Source organism: Aureococcus anophagefferens, assembly GCF_000186865.1.
Source record: "Aureococcus anophagefferens unplaced genomic scaffold AURANscaffold_3, whole genome shotgun sequence".
Taxonomy (NCBI): domain Eukaryota; class Pelagophyceae; order Pelagomonadales; family Pelagomonadaceae; genus Aureococcus; species Aureococcus anophagefferens.
Window position 1 is genome coordinate 1890118 of NW_008705563.1, and position 16967 is coordinate 1907084.

Sequence of the window (16967 nt, forward strand, 5' to 3'; positions counted from 1 at the left end):
GCTTCTGGCTGCTCTCCACGACGTCGCCGTCCAAACCGGCGAGCGTCGAAGGAAGCTGCTGGAACGGGCGCGGTACGTGTGCCGGATGCTTCGAGTCCTCCTGCGCATGAAGTAGGAGCCGCGCCAACCCCTCTGTCTGCCCGATGTCGCCGTCTGGGAAGAAGACGGACGCGACGACGCGCGACGGGTCGTAGCCAGGCACGGAAACAGCGAAGCCGCGCAGCGCGTACTTGCGGAGCCGCGATTCATAAGACGGCGAGCGTCTCGACGGATCAACGAGGTTCAGAGATGAGTTGACCGCGCGGCGAAAGCGCGGCAGGCACAGTAGTCGCGTTCCGTCGTAGGCAGCGCAGCAGGAATCGATGTCGAAGCCCATCAGAACCTCGGCGGGCGACGAGTAGAGCCGAAGAATGACCTGGACACGGCGCAACGGCCAGGACGCGGCGAAGGTGATGGCCCCGTTCGTCCGGATGATGACCGGCATCTGGGGCGCCCACGCATCCTTGAGCACCTGATGGATCTCCTTGATCTTTGCGCGGGCCTTGGCCGCCGTAAGACCGACGAGAAAGAGATCAAGATCAGATTCTTCAAAGCCGGAGATGTGATCATCTCTTTTTTGGTTCGAGCGCCACAAATCAGCTGATCCAAAAGAGTGCGTTACGCCGTCGCTGTCCTCGAAATCGTTCGCCCACCATCCGAGTCCAACACGGAAAGGACCAATCTCCATCTCTTCCCAGTCCTCGACATCCACACCGACGGTCTTGTTCTGGAACCAGCCGCGCGCTAGGTCGCCGGCGGCCGCCCACTTGGGGACTGGCAGCGCGCAGGCGGCGACCGCGCCGCCCGCGGCGACGACGCCCGTCCAGTTGAGCCGGTCGAGGCGGCGGAGCGTGAACGTGCGCCAGTTCTTCGCAAACTCGTCGCGCGACGCGATGGACGAGCCGCCGGGCTCGACGCCCGCGCGCCGGAGGCGCCACGCGCGGCGCCCGCCGCCGAGGACGATCGGCGCCGGCGGCGCCCGGTCGCTCTCGTCGACGAACGTCGCCGTGTGGTCGTGCGCGTAGATGACGTTTCCGCTGTTGAGAAGCGCGTCCATGGTGAGCGTGGGGTGGCCCGGCTCGCGCACGACGAGCGCGCGGAGGCGGTCCTCGTCGAACTTGACGTCGCCGCCCGCGGCCGCGCAGATCTGCAGCCGCTCCTCGGGGCCGGCGATGAGGCTCGTGAGGCCCCGGACCTGGTAGTAGTTCGCCTCCGCGAGGAGCTCGGCGCGCAGCGTCTCGTCGGAGCCCGCGCGACCTCGGAGCGCCGGGGGCACGGTGCCCTCGCGGAGGAAGTTGAGCACGAGGCGGAAGTGCGTCGGATCGCGGTCGATGAACACGGACCCGTCGTCGAGGGGCCGCAGCGCGTGGCGGCCCGAGAACATCGCGCCGAGCATCGACGACGGGTCGGCCCGGAGCGTCTGGACCGACGTCGTGAACTTGGTTCCGCCGACGTTCAAAGTCACGAGGGTATCCGCGCGCGCGTTGCGCGCCTCCGCCTCGCGCACCTCGCGGTCGAAGGTGGTGCGCTCGTCCGTGAGCGTCCGCTGCGCCGCCGCGTGCTTGGCCGCCGCGGCCGCGAGCTTGGTGCTCGCCGTGACGCGCATCGCCTCCAGGGACGCAGTGGCATGCTTCAGCGCCGCCGTCGCGTCGCCGACGAAGGTTTCGATCAACGCGCTCGCGTTCCAGTCGTCGGTCATACCAACTTGCTCCGGCTCCTTGGTCTCCGACGCCATGCTCTAGCCCAGCGCGCGCGCGCGCCGCCTCTGCAGTGCGACGAGGCCCCTGTCGCGACTCGGGCCCGGGCCGCAGGCGGATCGATCCGGCACCGTCGAGTGCACTACTGCTCGTTTCCCTCGAATCGACAAACGTCCGCAGCATGGAAGCCGCGCCGAGGCAGCCCTTGGTGGCGCTGCAGGACCGGCCCATGTTCAAGGCCGGCATCCGCACGTGCGTCTGCGTCTATCGCGAGTCTGATTTGGAAATAGAAACGATGATGGCGACCTGGCGCATAGCCGGCCCACGTCCGGAAACCTTGCCGCCGCTGCACCTGTCCTTCGTCGTCGACGGCTCGACGGATCCCGAGAACCCCAGCCATAGTCTCCTCGCTCTCTGCCGCTGCCTCGGCATCGACGCCGCCGCGCCGGCGGACGCGGACCTCTTCGGCTGCCGGAGATACGAGGGCGAGATGCGGGCGTCCGCGGGCGCCTCCGACTTCTCGGGCGACCGCGAGGAGACCAAGGAGGAGGGCGCGCTGAAGACCTACCCCTTCGAGGTCTGGGTCAAGAACGGCGCGCTGCCGCGGGGCAAGCGCATGTCGCATCGTCTCTATTTCGAGATCCTTCGCGCGCGCGTCGCGTCGAAGGAGCTGCACGACGCCGCCGACGGCCATCCACTTCCAGGACGGCGACACGGGGTCCGATCGAGGCCTCGCCGACGTGGAGAAGCTCTTTCTCCTCCTCCTCGAGGACGACGACACGGGCGTCGTCTGCTCGAAGACGCGGCCGGCCCAGTACAGCCCCTGGGTCTGGCTGCTACGGACGCAGCAGCTCGAGTACCTGGAGATGTTCGGCGGCCTCGGCGGCTTCTCCTGGTTCCGGAGCGTCGGCTGCGCCGTGGGCATGTCCGTCATGTACCGCTGGACGGCGCTGCGGGACGGCGTCGTCCACGAGGGCATGACGGTGCTGGAGAAGTACGTCTCGACGTCGCGTTCCATCGTCGATCTGGTCATGCTCGACATGGTGGAGGACTACGGCATGACCATGTACATTTTGCAGTCGGGCGCCGGGTCGGTGATGAGCCATTTGACTCATTTTCGGACCTGCGTGCCCGAGACCTGGTGCGACTACTTCGGCCAACGGCGCCGCTGGTACACGGGCGGCCTCGTGGGCAACTTCGTGATCCTGTTCTCGCGGACCTACCTGACCTGCAAGTACTACCGCTTTTGCTTCTGGCCGTTCCTGTTCATGACCTACATGTCGGGCGTCTGCTTCGGCTTGGGTACGATGACCTACTCGATCGCGACGGCGGCGACGTACGCGTGGGTCGGCAACGCGACGGACGACCCGACGGCGTTCGGCGAGTTCGACGTCTATCAGGCCTGTGTCAGCGTCGAGCGACGGGAGTGTTTTTTTTGCGTGAATGTCGCCTGAAGATGTGAAGAAATCCGACCCCGTCGCACTTGGTAGGCCTGTGTCTTTGTGTTGTTTGGCATCTATTTTTTTTACTTTTTGCTGGTCGCGGAGCGCACGAACGGCGACAGAGTGTACACGAACGCGGCGATGGCGTCGCTCTTCGTGTTCTTGGGCTGGGCGACGGTGCTCTTGGTGCTCATGTTCGTCGGCCCGACGGGCGTGCTCGTGCCCCTGCTCATGGCCGTCGTGCCCATCGTGCTCCTGACGGAGCTCGGTACTTGGGGGCGGCTCCTCGTGAACATGGTCGTCACGACCGTGAACATGTACGTGACGAACATCCCCATCATGATCTTCGCGGTCGCGAACTTGGACAGCGCGGTCTGGGGCACGCGCACGTCGGAGCAGGTCGACTCGGAGGCCAAGGACGCGTTCCGCGTGAAGATGCGTCTCCAAAAACTCGCCATCGCGACGCTCTACTTCGGCGCGAACTTCTCGTTCTGCTTCTGGGTGAGCGACTTCTCGTCCCTCTTCACGGTCTGGGCCGTGGCGGGCATCGCGTCGATCCTGCTCTACGTGTTCTCGCTCTTCGAGTGGCGGCGGCAGAAGGCCTACCTCCGGACCCTCGGCCTCGACGAGCACCACGACGACGTCTGGCCGCCGGACCACTACGGCAAGGCCGGGGGCGCGCTCTGCTGCGACGGGTGTTTTTAAAACGTATAGGTGCTCGGGGCTCCGCCGGGCGACGCGCCGGGCGCCATGCCGCAGCTGAAGATGGAGAGCGCCGCGGAGAAGGCGCTCGGCGCGGGCGCGAGCAGGCTCGCGTCGCTGTCGCTCCGCGGGACGACGTCGCCGTCGTCGATGAAGCTGTCCTCGGCCGCGTCGCCGGCGCGGGCCTCGGAGGCGCCGAGGTTCTGGAGCACCGCGCGCGTGTGGTTGACGGCGCGCTGCTCGATGCGGTCGAAGTAGTGCTGGTTCTTCGCCGCGCGGTCGACGTGGTCGTCGCCCGCGCCCTCGGTCTCGAGGACGCTCTCCATGCGTCCCACGAGGGCGTCGGTGGCGGACTCGATGGACGACATGGAGAAGCTCCGGTAGACCTTGGCGTGGAACCCGTCACTCTCCTCGCGGGGCACGAAGAGGTTCTTCGCCGCGTCGCTCTGCAGCGACGCGGGCAGGTGGAAGAGCTGCATGGACACGGCCGGCGGCGCCTTCTCGAGCTCCTCGACGACGTCGCCCAGGAGCCGGCTCACCTCGGCGAACTGGTCCCCGCTGCACGCGCAGAGGTAGTAGAGCATCGACGGCCGGTCCTCGATGTTGACGACGTCGTAGTAGCGCCGCTTCCTGATGTCCTCGTGCTTCGCCGAGGCGACGTAGCGCTGGAGGCGGCACATGATGCCAAAAAAGATGGTCCGCTCCGACGGCTCGAGCGTCGTCACGAAGTCGATGATGCCCGGGAAGTGGCGCGAGATGTTGTTCCAGTACATGGACCGGTCGTCCGCGGAGTAGACCGACGTGCAGGACACGTCCGACAAAATGTATTTGCACTGCTCCGCGACGGCCGTCATGCGCTTCACGCCCGCGGCGTCGTAGCGCTTCGCCGTGACCCACGCGTTCCAGGCGAGCGGCGAGAACGAGTTCGAGATCTCCATGGCGGCGTCGACGGCGGCCTCCATCGCCGGCTCGGCGGCGTCGACGGGTGTCAGGGGCTCCTCCGACACCATCTCGACGACCATCGTCGACAGCCGCTTCGCGCGCCGGACGACGCCCTCTTTCAATCTTTGCATCGCGGGCCCCTTCTTCGAGGCGCGCTTCTGTCGCGCCTCTGGCGTGTCGTACTCGCCCAGCACGGCCTTCTTCAGGCGGTGCTTCGCCCGCAGCACGGCGCCGCGCCGGCCGCTCTCCTTCGTCGCCTGTTGCACGCAGCGCGCGAAGTGGTAGCACTGGCCCGCGATGACGACGACGAACCAGGCGTTCTGGAAGCGCGAGCTCCGGTTCGCCGCGCGCATGATGCCCATCAAGAGGGTCAGGGCCACGAGCCGCAGGCCCACGGTCTCGAGCGCGTTCAGGTTCGGGTTGATGTAGGGCTGGCACTTGAGGTGGGACGCGTACGACTCGAGCACGGCGACGAGCGCGATCGCGATCTGCACCGCGGGGTCGTCGAAGATCGTCGCCGCCGCGCAGATGATCACGCTCAGGTAGAGGCGCCGGATGCGCCAGGAGTGGTGCGGCGCGCGGAACGCGCCGAAGTTCCAGCCCAGCAGGTCCTGGACGTGCGCGTTGTGCACGCCGCCGTGCGCGCGGGACTCGTACTCGATGTTCAGGAACGTCATGTGGGGCACGCCCATGACGAAGACCACGAGCGTCAGGATCCCGAAGCCCATGACGCCCTTGGCGAAACCGCCCTTGCAGGACTCGTCGGGCTGCTCGCGCATGAACGGCTCGTCGTAGCCGGCGTACGTGTCGCACCGCATGGACCTACCAAGGGTGACAGGGTCGGATTTCTTCTCGTTTCCCTGCGAGATTTGCGCGAAAAAATAACCCTATCACTCGACGCTGGCATGGACTCGAAGGCGTTGAAGGCCATCGTCGTCTGCTGCATGTCGAGCAGGGCGAGGACCGACGCGCCCGCGGCGAAGGCCCGCTCGCCGACGCAGCCGTTGTAGTAGTGGAAGCTCCCCCGGAGCTTCGACAGCGACCGGAAGTCGCGCTCCGCCCAGAGCTTCTTCGCGAGCGTCCAGGCGATGGGCAGGAAGTTCACGAGCACGCCGACGATGACGACGCCGAACTGCGCGACGACGGACCGCGTGAAGCTCCACTCCATGACGCAGGACGGCTTCAGGATGTCGATGTCGAAGAGCGCGATGTCGAGGAGGAGCGTGTAGTAGTCCGTGCCCTTGGGCGCGTAGTCGTAGTTGAAGCGGCAGATGATGGCCAGCAGCTGCATGAAGTAGGTCATCAGGTCCAGCGACGGGAACACCTCGAGCAGATATTTGTTCAGAAAGACCCAGATGCTCAGCACGATGCCGAAGCCGCCGACGACCGAGAACCAGCGCAGGTCCGCCGAGTCCGGGCACGCGAAGGGCCCCAGGTCGCCGATCATGTAGTAGTGGGGGCTGTCGAGCGTGTGGCACATGCGGCCCCGGTACCCCGCGAAGCACTCGAAGTTCGTGTCGGAGCCCTCGGCCGGGTAGTAGGACGTCGGGAACTCCGGGTCGCCCCAGTAGCCCGCCTGGTTGTACGGCGGGTCCGCGCCGCCCTCGCAGACGCCGCCCTCGGGGCAGGCCTCGCAGTAGGCGTCGCCGGAGGCGTCCGTCGCCGCGTAGAAGGTCGGGAAGCAGGCCGTGCACGTGTAGACGCCGCCCGCGGCGTCGTCGACGGTCCGCGCCGGGTACGCGCACTTTCTGCACAGCAGGTTCGCTTCGTCGAGGTAGTAGTCCGTGCCGCAATCGATGCGCACGAGCTCCGTCAGGTTCCAGGCCAGGCCCTTGTCGTCCTCGACGAGCGCCGTGTGGTACCAGTACTTGGCCTCGACGCCGCCGTCGTCGACGGTGACGACCGCGTCCGCGGGGCCGAAGCTCGCCGCGTGCGCCGCGGCCGCCGCGATCAGCGGCGTCGTCGAGTCGACGGCGTTTAGACGGTTGCCGTCGCCGTCCGTGATGTTGCCCTCGGACACGGCGAGGAGCGCGCCGTCGCGCTCCGTGAGGAACGCGACGGACGCCTCGTCCGTCGCCTCCTCGAGCAGGTCGCCGAGGCCCGCCAGGACCTAGGAAGGTGTTTCGGCGGGGGCGAAGAAACAGCTGGAGGACGCGGGGCGACGAACGAAGTCCACCGACGACGTCCCCTCGGCCTCGGCGTCGTCGCCGAGCGAGTAGACCCGCGTCGCCGTGATGCCCAGGTCGCCCGTCGACGTGAACGAGTAGACGTCGCTCCAGCTGTAGACGTCGCCCGTCGCCGCGAGCGCGTCCGCGGCCGCGAGGTACCAGGGCCGCATGCGCGGGTCGTAGACGGCGAACTTGTAGGCCTCGTCCTCGAGGACGCAGTCCAGGAGGCCCAGCGCCTCGCTCGACGCGGACTCGCAGCCCTTGGTCGCCGTGCGCCAGCCCGAGCAGTTCGCGGAGCCGTCGGACCGCGCGACCTCGAAGTAGGCGCGGCACGCCGGGTTCGCGCCCTTGTAGCCCGCCTCGCAGGGCTCGTCGGCGGCCCCGCAGGCCTTCGTGTAGTTCCAGCTGCAGTTGTAGCCGGGCAGGAACGTCATGCGCGGCGCCTCGTCCTCGTCCTGCACGTTGTAGATGCCGAGGAACGTGCCGTCGCGGAACCCGCTATACATCATGTAGATGGCGGGGTCGTACCAGTAGCTCCGCAGCAGCGCGAACATGAGGCTCCCGGCCTTGGCCCAGTCGTCGACCATGGCGCCGAGGTGCTCCGTCTCGAAGAACTCGGACATGCTGTCGATGACGGCCCAGGGCTGGCCCATGACGGACTCGATCTCCCCCGCCAGCTCCACCGTCGCGACGCTCGACGACGCCGCGCCGCGCGCCATGCTCGACGACGCCGCGGCCGCCAAAGCGGGCAGCAGCGCGGCCACCCACGCGAGGCGCGCCATCGTGCGGCCAAACTTATTTTTTTCGCGGGGAAGCCTTGCAGTTCAACATTTTTATTGCACTGCCGGCGCCAACAAGACTTCCAACAATGACCGGCGCCGCCGCGCTCCGGATCGCCGGGATCGCGTCCGAGCGCGTAGGAGCGCTCGGGATCGCTCGATGTCGCTCGAGATCGCGCCGGATCGCCGCCGGGATCCCGGTGGCGCCGGCCCTCAACAAGTGCGCCGCGGCCCATCACTTCCATCGTCCATCATGATGGAATTTCCATGGATCCGTCGCGCACCACCGCGCGCGCTCTGGCCAGGGTGTCCTTCGTTTAGGGGCGCGGCCGCCGGCGCTGCTTGGGGCGCGGCTAGAGCTGGAGGCTCGGGAGGCCCGTCTGCTCGCGGAGGCGCTCGGCCATGGTGAAGGCGAGCTCGAGGCTCTGCATGGAGTTGAGCCGCGGGTCGCAGTGCGTGAGGTACTTCGTGCTGAGGCCGTGGCCGCCGTCCATGGTGACGGCGTTCGTGTCGCCGCCGAGGCACTCCGTGACGTCCTTGCCCGTCATCTCGAGGTGGACACCGCCCGCGTGAGTGCCGAGCTGCGCGTGGACGTCGAAGAAGGCGTCGATCTCCGCGCGGATGTCGTCGAAGTTGCGCGTCTTGAAGCCGTTCTCCGACGTGTAGCCGTTGCCGTGCACGGGGTCCGAGACCCAGAGCGCGGCGCGGCCCTGGGCCTGCACCGCGCGGATCAGCGGCGGCAGCTTCTCGCGCAGGTTCTTCGCGTTCATGCGCGTGATGAGCGTGACCTTGCCGGGGATGTTCTTCGGGTTGAACGTGTCGAGGATCTTGATGACGTCCTCGGGCGTCGCCTTGTCGGAGATCTTGACGCCCACGGGGTTCTGGATGCCCCGGATGAACTCGAAGTGCGCGAACTCGGGCTGCCGCGTGCGCTCGCCCACCCAGAGCAGATGGGCGCTGCAGTCGTAGAAGCGGCCCGTCGTCGAGTCCTGCCGCGTGAGCGCCTACGAGATGCGTCGGTCACGATGTTTCATGGGTTTCCCGGTCGAAATCTCTCTCGAACATCGTCGCGGATGCGGGACGCCGGCGCGCGCCTCCTCGTAGGGGAGGAGGAGGCACTCGTGGGCCGTGTAGAAGGACGTCTGGGAGAAGGTCGACGACCGCGTGTCGACGCCGATGGCGCGCATGAAGCGCAGCGACTCGTCGACCTGCGCCGCGAAGGACCGGTACCGCGACCCCGGGTTCGTCTGCTCCACAAAGTCGAGGTTCCAGTTGTGGAGGCGGCTGATGTCCGCGTAGCCGCCGCTGGAGAAGGCCCGGAGGATGTTGAGCGTCTGGGAGCACTGGTGGTAGGCCTTGACCATGCGGTCCGGGTCCGCGGCGCGCGCCTCGGCCGTGAACGGCGTCTCACAGTTGATGTTGTCGCCCTGGTACGACGGCAGCGTCACGCCGTCGATGGTCTCCTGGGGGTTGGACCGGGGCTTGGCGAACTGGCCCGCCATGCGGCCGATCTTGATCACGGGCTGCGCGCCGCCGTAGGTCATCACGAGGGCCATCTGGAGGATGACGCGGAACGTGTCGCGCACGTGGTCGACGGAGAACTCGTCGAAGGACTCGGCGCAGTCGCCGCCGAAGAGCACGAAGCCGTCGCCCATGCACGCGCGGCCCAGCTCCTCCTGGAGCGTCCGCACCTCGCCCGCGAAGACGAGCGGCGCGCAGCCGGCGAGCTCCTTCTCCGCCGCCGCGAGCTTCGCCGCGTCGGGGTACGTCGGGATCTGCTTCGCCTCGAAGTTCCGCCAGGAGCTCGGGCTCCAGGGGGACGTCGTCGACGCGCCGGGCGGCTGCGCGATGGACATGCGGAGCGGCGCGGGGCCGCGCAGGGCGCACGCAGCGCCGACCGTCGCGGCGAAGACCGCGAGGCGCGCCATGGCGTTTTTTTTCGCGGTTGACGCGGCGGCGCGGGCGGCGCGAGGGAGCGGGTGTCGAGCGCTTGGTCGGACGCGACGGGTGGCGTCGACGAACCGGTGGATGTCGCGGCGCAACGCGGTTTGACGCGGCAGCCGGAGGCAATCAACAGGGGCGGCGGCGCTCGATTCGCAGAATAGCAAAGCGCAGCTTCATCGCCAACCTTTAAGTTTGTGTCGGGCAGCGCAGGATGGTTTTTACGGTCATTTCGCGGCCGTCGTGGTCGTCGACGAGGATGAGCTCCGCGTGGATCGACGCGCGCGTGAACCAGAACATGGCGACGGAGCCCATGTCGCCGCCCTGCGCCGCGCCTTCCGCACACACGCACGCCCTCGAATGGAGATTACCGCGTCCGGGGGACAGAGGGGAGCAAGCGGGGTCGTCAGAAGGGCGACGGGAAGCCGCCCTGGGGCTGGGGCGGGCGCTGCTGCTGCTGGGGCGGGAAGCCCTGCTGCTGCGGCGGGAAGCCCTGCTGTGGCGGGAAGCCCTGTTGCGGGGGGAAGCCGCCCTGGCGCTGCTGCATCTGCTGCTGCTGCATTTGCTGTTGCTGCCTCATCATCATCATCTGTTGCTGCTGTTGTGGCGTCATCTGCTGCTGCATCATCTGCTGCTGCCGCATTTGCTGCTGCATAAGCATCTGCTGCTGCTGCGGCGTCATCTGTTGCGGCGAGGCGAAGCCCGGCTGGCCCTGGAACTGGGGCTGCCGCGGCGGCATCTGCTGCTGCGGCGACTGGAACTGGGGCTGCTGGCCGTAGGCCCCCTGGCCCTGGAACTGGGGCTGGCCCGGGAACTGGGGCTGGCCCGGCGGCGGCGCCTGGCCGAAGGCCGCCGGCCGGCGGCGCCTGGCCGAAGCCCCCGGCCGGCGGCGCCTGGCCGAACTGGGACGGCGGCGGCTCGGGCCAGTCCATCTGCGCGGGCCGCTGGGGCGTCGCGGGGCCGCCGTTGTAGTCCGGGACGAACTTGGCCAGCCGGTTCGCGTCCGTCTGCCGCTCCGCGCCCGTCGAGTCGAGCGTCACCGTGTAGTAGGGCGGGTCGCCGGCGTCCCAGTGGACCTTGAGCACAGTGCCCTTCTCCGGCGCCTGCGTCGAGCCCTTCTTGGCCTTGTAGAGCACGCGGTCGCCGACGACGAAATCCGACGCCTTCGCCGAGGGCGCCGCCGCGTCGCCGCCGCCGCCGCCGCCGCCGACGAGGGGCCCGTCGCCGCCCGTGAGCGACGCGAAGGGGTCGTCGTCGGCGGGCGCGGCCGCCGCCGGCGGCGCCGCGGCCGCCGCCGGCGCGGCCGCGGGAGTCTTGGGCGCGAGGACGTGGTGCGGCTCGACCGTGCGGCTCTGGCCCGACGCGAGCGTCACGGTGTAGTAGGGCTGGCCGTCGGGCGCGTCCGTGTGCACCGTGGCGACGGCGCAGGGCTCGACGCGGCCCATGAACTCGTAGAAGACCGCCGCGCCGACGGCGAGCGCGCCGCCCGGCGCCGCGAGCTCGACGACGGCGGCCGCGGGGACGACGCGGCCGCCGGGGCCGTCGCCGGGGCCGCGCACGGCGACGCCGCCGCCCTGGCTCCCGAGGACCTGGCCCTTGGCCCACGCGCCGCCGCCCGCGTCGACGAGGCACGCGGCGCCCGGCGCGGGGCCCGCCGCGGCCGCCGGCGGCGCCGCGGCGCCGAAGGACGGCAGCTGCTGCTGCATGGCGCCCATGGACTGGAGCCCCGCGGGGGGCGCGGCGCCGCCGCCGAAGGGGTCCGGCTGCGAGGGCGGCGCCGCCGCGGCGCCGCCCTGGAACGCGGCGCCTCCGAACGGGTCCGGCGCGGCCGCCGCGGCCTGCTGGGGCGCGCCAAAGGGGTCCGGCGCGGCCGCGCCCTGCGGCGCGCCAAAGGGGTCCGGCGCGCCCTGCGGCGCGCCCTGCGGCGCGCCGAACATGTCCGGCGGCGCGGCGGCCGCGGCCGGCGGCGCTCCGAACGGGTCCGGCGCGGCGGCCGCGGCGGGCGGCGCGGCGGGCGGCGCGCCGAAGGGGTCCGGCGCCGCCGGCGCGGCGGGCGGCGCGGCGAACATGTCCGGCGCCGCGGGCGTCTCCGCCGCCGGGGGCGCCGCGAAGGCGTCGAAAAGGTCCGGCGCGGCCGGCGCCGGGGCCGCGGCGGGCGGCGCGGCCGCGGGCGGCGGCGCGGCGGCCGTCGGCGGCCGGATCTGGAGCCGCGGCGCGGCGGCGGCCGGCGGCGCGGCGAGGCGCGGCGCGGCGCCGCCGCCGGAGGCGCGGCTGCCGAAGGAGATGGAGATCTTCTTCTGCTCCGGGGGCACCACGCCCGGGTCGTCGCGGAGGTAGCCCGGCCGCGGCGGCGCGGGCGGCGCCGCCGGCGCGGGCGCCGGCGTCGGGGCCGGCGGCGGCGCGGGCGCCGCCACGGGCCGCGCGGGCGGCGCCGCCGCGGGCGCCGCGGCTTTCGGCGCGGCGGCCGCGTAGTCGACGGCGCGCTTCTCGCCGGCCCAGCGCTTGTCGACGTACTTGGCCGTGAGGTAGCGCTTGAGCTCCGCGCGGCTCGCCTGGGCGCCGGGCTCCGGCATGTCGCTCGCGTCCCAGTGGGCCATCCACAGCTTCCGGCTCGGCTCGTTCCCGTGCTGCCGCATCGCCCGGACCTCGTCCGTCGCGAACTCCGCGAGCGAGATGGACTTGAGCTTCCCGCTCGGGAAGAGCTCGCGGTGCGCCGCGGCGCAGTTCTGGCAGATGAACGTCCGGTACATGAGGCACGCCACCGTCGGGCCGCGCGCCTCGCAGTCCGCGCAGCGCCGGTTCGCGGGACGCTTCAGCGCGTCCTTGACCGCGCGAGTATTGCGGTCAATTTCCGTTTGGCTCGGCATGGCGCCTTTTGAGGTTGCAGCGCGCGGCGCGGCGTGGAGGCGGCGGAGGCGTCCAGGCAACGAAGCGCGCGCGCGGCGCCGGCGGCGGGTGTGACTGTCCACAGACAACCAAGCGGCCGCCTCGCCAGCAACAGGAATCCGGCGGAGGGATTCACTTCGCGCGCCGTATGCAGTGCCCCGATCAACGTACATCTAGGTGCACCCACAGGAAATTAATTAATAAAGATCAATCATCGAATTCCGGCCGGCGGAGCCAGAGTCATTAGTCCTCCATAGAGGCTGTGCGTCGACCGCGCGCGTGGGCGCGGTGTCGCGGAGGTCCGCGGGCTGAAATCACGGCCAAAATTGGGTTATGGTCGTATCAAAGCAAGTTTGATGATATTCGCGCGTTAATTGCACGTTTGCGATGGCTTTTTGCGCGCGGTCGCTGGTTCGGGTCGCGAAATCGCAAGATTTAACTTCAACAAAAGTGCTGAAGTTCAACAAAAATGTTGACTTTTAAATCCAGGCTATCAGAATCTGAGTTTTGATCGGTGCACTGGCCGTATGCCAGCGCACGCCAGCCTTTCTTACGCGTCAGTAGTCCATGTCGCCGTAGCCGCCGCAGCACTCGCAGCCCGCGTAGCCGCCCGCGAGGAGCTGGCCGCTGAGGTGGCCGCGGTCGCAGAGGGACAGGCAGAGGCGGTCCCGCTCGGCCCAGTCGCGGAAGCGCGCCGGGAGGCACGCCCAGATCGCCGCGGAGACCTGGGCCTCGTCGACGACGACGGACGTGGCCCGCCGGCACGTCGGGCAGGGCCCGCCGCTCCAGAAGCCCGCGGCCTGGTCGCGGCGGGCCAGGCCCTTGCCGAACTTGACGCGCGGCTCGAAGTGTTCGCCCCGCGGGTTGTAGACGAGGGTCACGGCCTTGCGGAGGCGGCCCGCGACGCAGAGCGCGACGCGCGAATCGTTCGGGTCCGCGCCTTGGGTGCAGACGCCGAGCGTCATCGCCGCCGACGACGACCGGGCGAAGCGCTTGCCGTGGTCCGCGCAGCGCCGCGCGTAACTCGGCGGCGCGGGCACGGTGACGGCGTAGTCGTCGGCCGCGACGTCGTCGTCGACGCCGTAGTCCGTCGCGTCGCGGTGCTGCACGCCGGCCCGCAACCCGCCGTAGCGCTTGCGGAGCTCCAGATCGTTCGCGAGCTCGTCGGCGGCGCCGGGCACCTGCACGAGCAGCGACCGGCATTTCTCGGCGTCGTCGAGGACCCGGCCCGGGGCCCGCGCGGCCTCGACGAGCGCCGCCGCGCGCGCCGCCGCGTTCCGCGCGGACTCGAGCGTCCGCTTCGTCGCTTCGTAGCGCCGCTTCGCCTGGGTCCGCAGGTTCGGCACCATGTCGAGGATGCGGTCCGCGGCGACGTAGGACGCGACGAGCGCGAGCACGTCCTTGGGCACGCGCCGGAAGACGGACGTGCCCGCGTGCCCGAGGACCAGCAGCCGCGTGAGGTCATACTTCCCAAAGTCCCAGGGCCGCTTCGGCTGCTTCGACTTTTTCGCGTAGGCCGCCGCCGCGAGCGCCGCGTGCTTCACCGACGGCGAGCACGCGAGGACGACCGTGCCGCCTTCCAACGCCACGTCTCGCCGGAAGGCCGCGGGCGCCTCGCGATCCGCGTGGACGCCCCGGTCCGCGCCGCGGATCAGCGACGTCGCGACGCCGACGACCTTGGGGCAGTCCTCGAGCGCGGCGCGGTCCAGGGGCGCGCCCCGCGCGGCCGCGCGGCCCGCGGAGGCGCGCGGGGCCCCGCGCGCCGCGTAGGACCACGACGACGAGATCGCGCGCAGGCACACGAGCACGCCGACCCCCAGCGCGTCGGCCAGCCCCGCGTCGCAGCGCAGGTCCGAATTCGCGAGGAAGACGGGCCCCGCGTCCGCGTGCGCGACGTGGACCGCCGCGGACGCCGTCCGGGGGCCGCAGTAGACGACGGTCCGCCGGAGCACGGCGCCGGCGCCGCGCTGCACGGCGAGCAGGGGCTGGGGCACGATGTCGTCGAAGCCCTCGCCCCGCGCCACGAGGCGGCAGCCGTCGAACTCGACGAGCGCGCGGTCCGCGGAGAGCCGGCCGGACGCGCCCTTGGGCCGGCACGACGACGTCGGCGGCGGGAAGACGAGGTCCAAGTTCGCGAAGCGCACGTGGGCCTGGGACACGACCAGGGGCGCCTCGAGGACGTGAAAGGGCGCCTCGGCGACGACGGAGACGCGCGGCCGGCCCGCGCCGAGAATCTCCACGGATTTCCGCAGCGCGACGGCGTGGCCCCGGCCGCGCGTCGCGCTCTTCGGGTCGCGCCGCGCGACGAGCGTCCAGTCCCCCGGGCCCAGGAGCACGACGTCGCCGTGGTCCGCGGCCTCGAGGGCCGCCTCGAGCGAGTCGTAGAAGGCCGGGTTCGCGCCCGCGACGGCGAGCGACGCGTGGAAGGCCGTCTTCGCGCCCGCGACGCCGGCCCCGACGACGCGCGCGCGCCGCGTCGCGGGCACGAGCGACGACCCGTAGGCGCCGAAGGTCTCCCGGCGCCGCGGGTACGTCGGCGACTCCGCGCCGAGGTCGGCCACGGCCGCGAGCCACGCCTCCTCGCCGGCGGCGGCCGCGGGCCGCGCGCGCTTGGCCGGCGGCGGCGGCGGCGGCTGCTCGGCCCGCTCCGCCGCCAGCGCCGCGTCGGCGAGGCGCTCGAGCTTGGCGTTGAGCATGCCGAAGCCCGGCGCGAGGGGCGGGCCGCCGAGGGCCTGCAGCCGGCGGTCGACCTCCTCGATGCCGAGCTCGCCGAGGTTGATGCCGTGGCGTTTTCGCGCATCCGCGCGCGCCGCGGACAGGGCCGCGCGCGCGGCGAGGGCGCCCTCGACGGCGGCGGCGGCGGCGGCGGCCTCGGCCATCTGCGACCGCCGCTCGGGGAGCGCGCGCCGCAGCGCGGCCCACCGGGGCGCGTCCTCGGCGGCGGCGTCCGGCGCCGCCGCGGGCACCGCGGGCACGTCGATGAGCGCGTCGACGCACTTGTGCTTCCGCAGGGCGCCGTCCTTGTTCTCCGCGTACGTGTTCCCGCAGACGCCGCAAGGGCGCCGCGTGGCCATTTTGATTCTCGAGAGCGGTTTCGCGCCGCTTCGCGGGCGGTCTCGCGCCGGCGGTCGATGAGGTTTTTTGGCGTGGATGACTTCCTCGAGGCCTCCGTGCACGATGTGGCGCGCCCCGAGCGGTTTGGGGGCTGGGCGCGGGCGGACGCGGGACGCGAGCGTGACGCTCTTCGAGAGCACGACTCGATCACAAGGTGCGTTCGTTTGCCCTCGTTGTTGCACTTCAGCTGCCCGATAATTCATTTACGCCTCCGACGCCTACGATGGCGGATCCATTGGGCTTACATCCGCTCGAGCCCCCGCCGAACGAGGCGTGCCAGCCCGTCGCCGCGCTGGCGCCGCGGGGGTCGTGCATCCTCGACGTCGTCGCCGCCGCCGCCGCCTCCCCGGCGAGCGTGGCCTTTTACGGCGGCGCCGGCGAGGAGGGCCTCGCGCCGCTGACCTACGGCGCGCTCCTGTCCTTCGCCCGGACCGCCGGCGAGGGCCTCTTCCCCGGCGTCGCGCGCGGCGCGGCGCCGCCGCGGCTCGCGACGGTTTTGAGAAATTCCGCGGCGTCGGCGGTGTCGTTCGTCGCGCTCACGAGGTACTGGACGCTCGCGCCGCTGAGCGGCGCGATCTCGCGCGGCGAGCTCGCCTTCGAGCTCGACGACCTGCCCGCGGCGGCCGTGCTCCTCGACGCGGCCGTCGCGGCGCCCTGGGCTCGGGCCGAGTGCGACGCGCGGTCCATCCCCGTCTTCGACTTTTCGCCGAACCGCGACGCGTGCGGCGCCTTCGCCTTCGCCGCGCCGCGCGCCCGCGCGGCGGCGCCGCCGCCGCGGGAGCCCGCGACCCTGGCCACGGTGGCCCTCGTGCTCCACACGTCGGGGACGACGAACAAGCCCAAGCTCGTCCCGCTCACGCACGGCAATCTGTGCGCCGGCGCGACGGCCATCGGCGAGACGCTGGCCCTCAAACCCGACGACGTCTGCGTCAACGTCATGCCCCTCTTCCACATCCACGGCCTCGCCGTGAACGTGCTGGCGACGCTGCTCGCGGGCGCGGCCGTCGTCTGCGAGCGCGCCCTCGACTGCGGCCGCTTCTACGAGCTGGTCCGGGGGACGTCGCCGCTGCGGGTGGCCGCGTCCTGGTACAGCGCCGTGCCCACGCTCCACTTCGCCGTCGCCGCCGCGGGCGAGCCCGGCGGGCCCCTGTACGCGGGCGCGCCGCTGCCGCGCCTCGCCTTCGCGCGGTCGTGCTCGGCCGCGCTGCCGCCGTCGCTCTCGGAGCGCCTCGAGGTGCGCGCTCGCGCCCGCCAAGG

General features: G+C 70.8%; 5 protein-coding genes across 5 annotated transcripts in view; 1 reads left to right on the forward strand and 4 right to left on the reverse strand.

Annotated features, from left to right (window-relative positions):
- Nucleotides 1-3190, forward strand: part of AURANDRAFT_61785 (hypothetical protein) — a gene marked incomplete at both ends in the record, with an annotated part of 10691 nt that extends 7501 nt beyond the window's left edge. Inside the window, 3 exons of the mRNA XM_009035503.1 lie at nt 788-1046; nt 1957-2354; nt 2377-3190. Coding sequence (XP_009033751.1) covers nt 788-1046; nt 1957-2354; nt 2377-3190 — 1471 coding nt within the window. The remainder of the gene's footprint in view (nt 1-787; nt 1047-1956; nt 2355-2376) is intronic.
- A 71-nt stretch (nt 3191-3261) lies between these two features.
- On the reverse strand, nt 3262-7709 carry AURANDRAFT_61786 (hypothetical protein; the record flags this gene model as incomplete). The annotated part of the gene is made up of 4 exons (XM_009035692.1): nt 3262-3619; nt 3887-5644; nt 5722-6932; nt 6990-7709. The coding sequence occupies 4 exons, from the start codon at nt 7707-7709 to the stop codon at nt 3262-3264; spliced, it is 4047 nt and encodes a 1348-aa protein (XP_009033940.1).
- Nucleotides 7710-8066: 357 nt separating this feature from the next.
- Nucleotides 8067-9845, reverse strand: AURANDRAFT_36370 (hypothetical protein; the record flags this gene model as incomplete). Its single annotated transcript, XM_009035691.1, has 2 exons — nt 8067-8773; nt 8864-9845. The coding sequence occupies 2 exons, from the start codon at nt 9695-9697 to the stop codon at nt 8123-8125; spliced, it is 1485 nt and encodes a 494-aa protein (XP_009033939.1).
- A 271-nt stretch (nt 9846-10116) lies between these two features.
- AURANDRAFT_61788 (hypothetical protein) lies at nt 10117-12577 on the reverse strand (the record flags this gene model as incomplete). The annotated part of the gene is made up of 2 exons (XM_009035690.1): nt 10117-10576; nt 10614-12577. 2 exons carry the CDS (start codon nt 12575-12577, stop codon nt 10117-10119), a joined length of 2424 nt encoding a protein of 807 aa, XP_009033938.1.
- A 555-nt stretch (nt 12578-13132) lies between these two features.
- AURANDRAFT_70894 (expressed protein) lies at nt 13133-15787 on the reverse strand (the record flags this gene model as incomplete). The annotated part of the gene is made up of 1 exon (XM_009035689.1): nt 13133-15787. One exon carries the CDS (start codon nt 15668-15670, stop codon nt 13154-13156), a length of 2517 nt encoding a protein of 838 aa, XP_009033937.1.
- Nucleotides 15788-16967: the final 1180 nt, after the last annotated feature.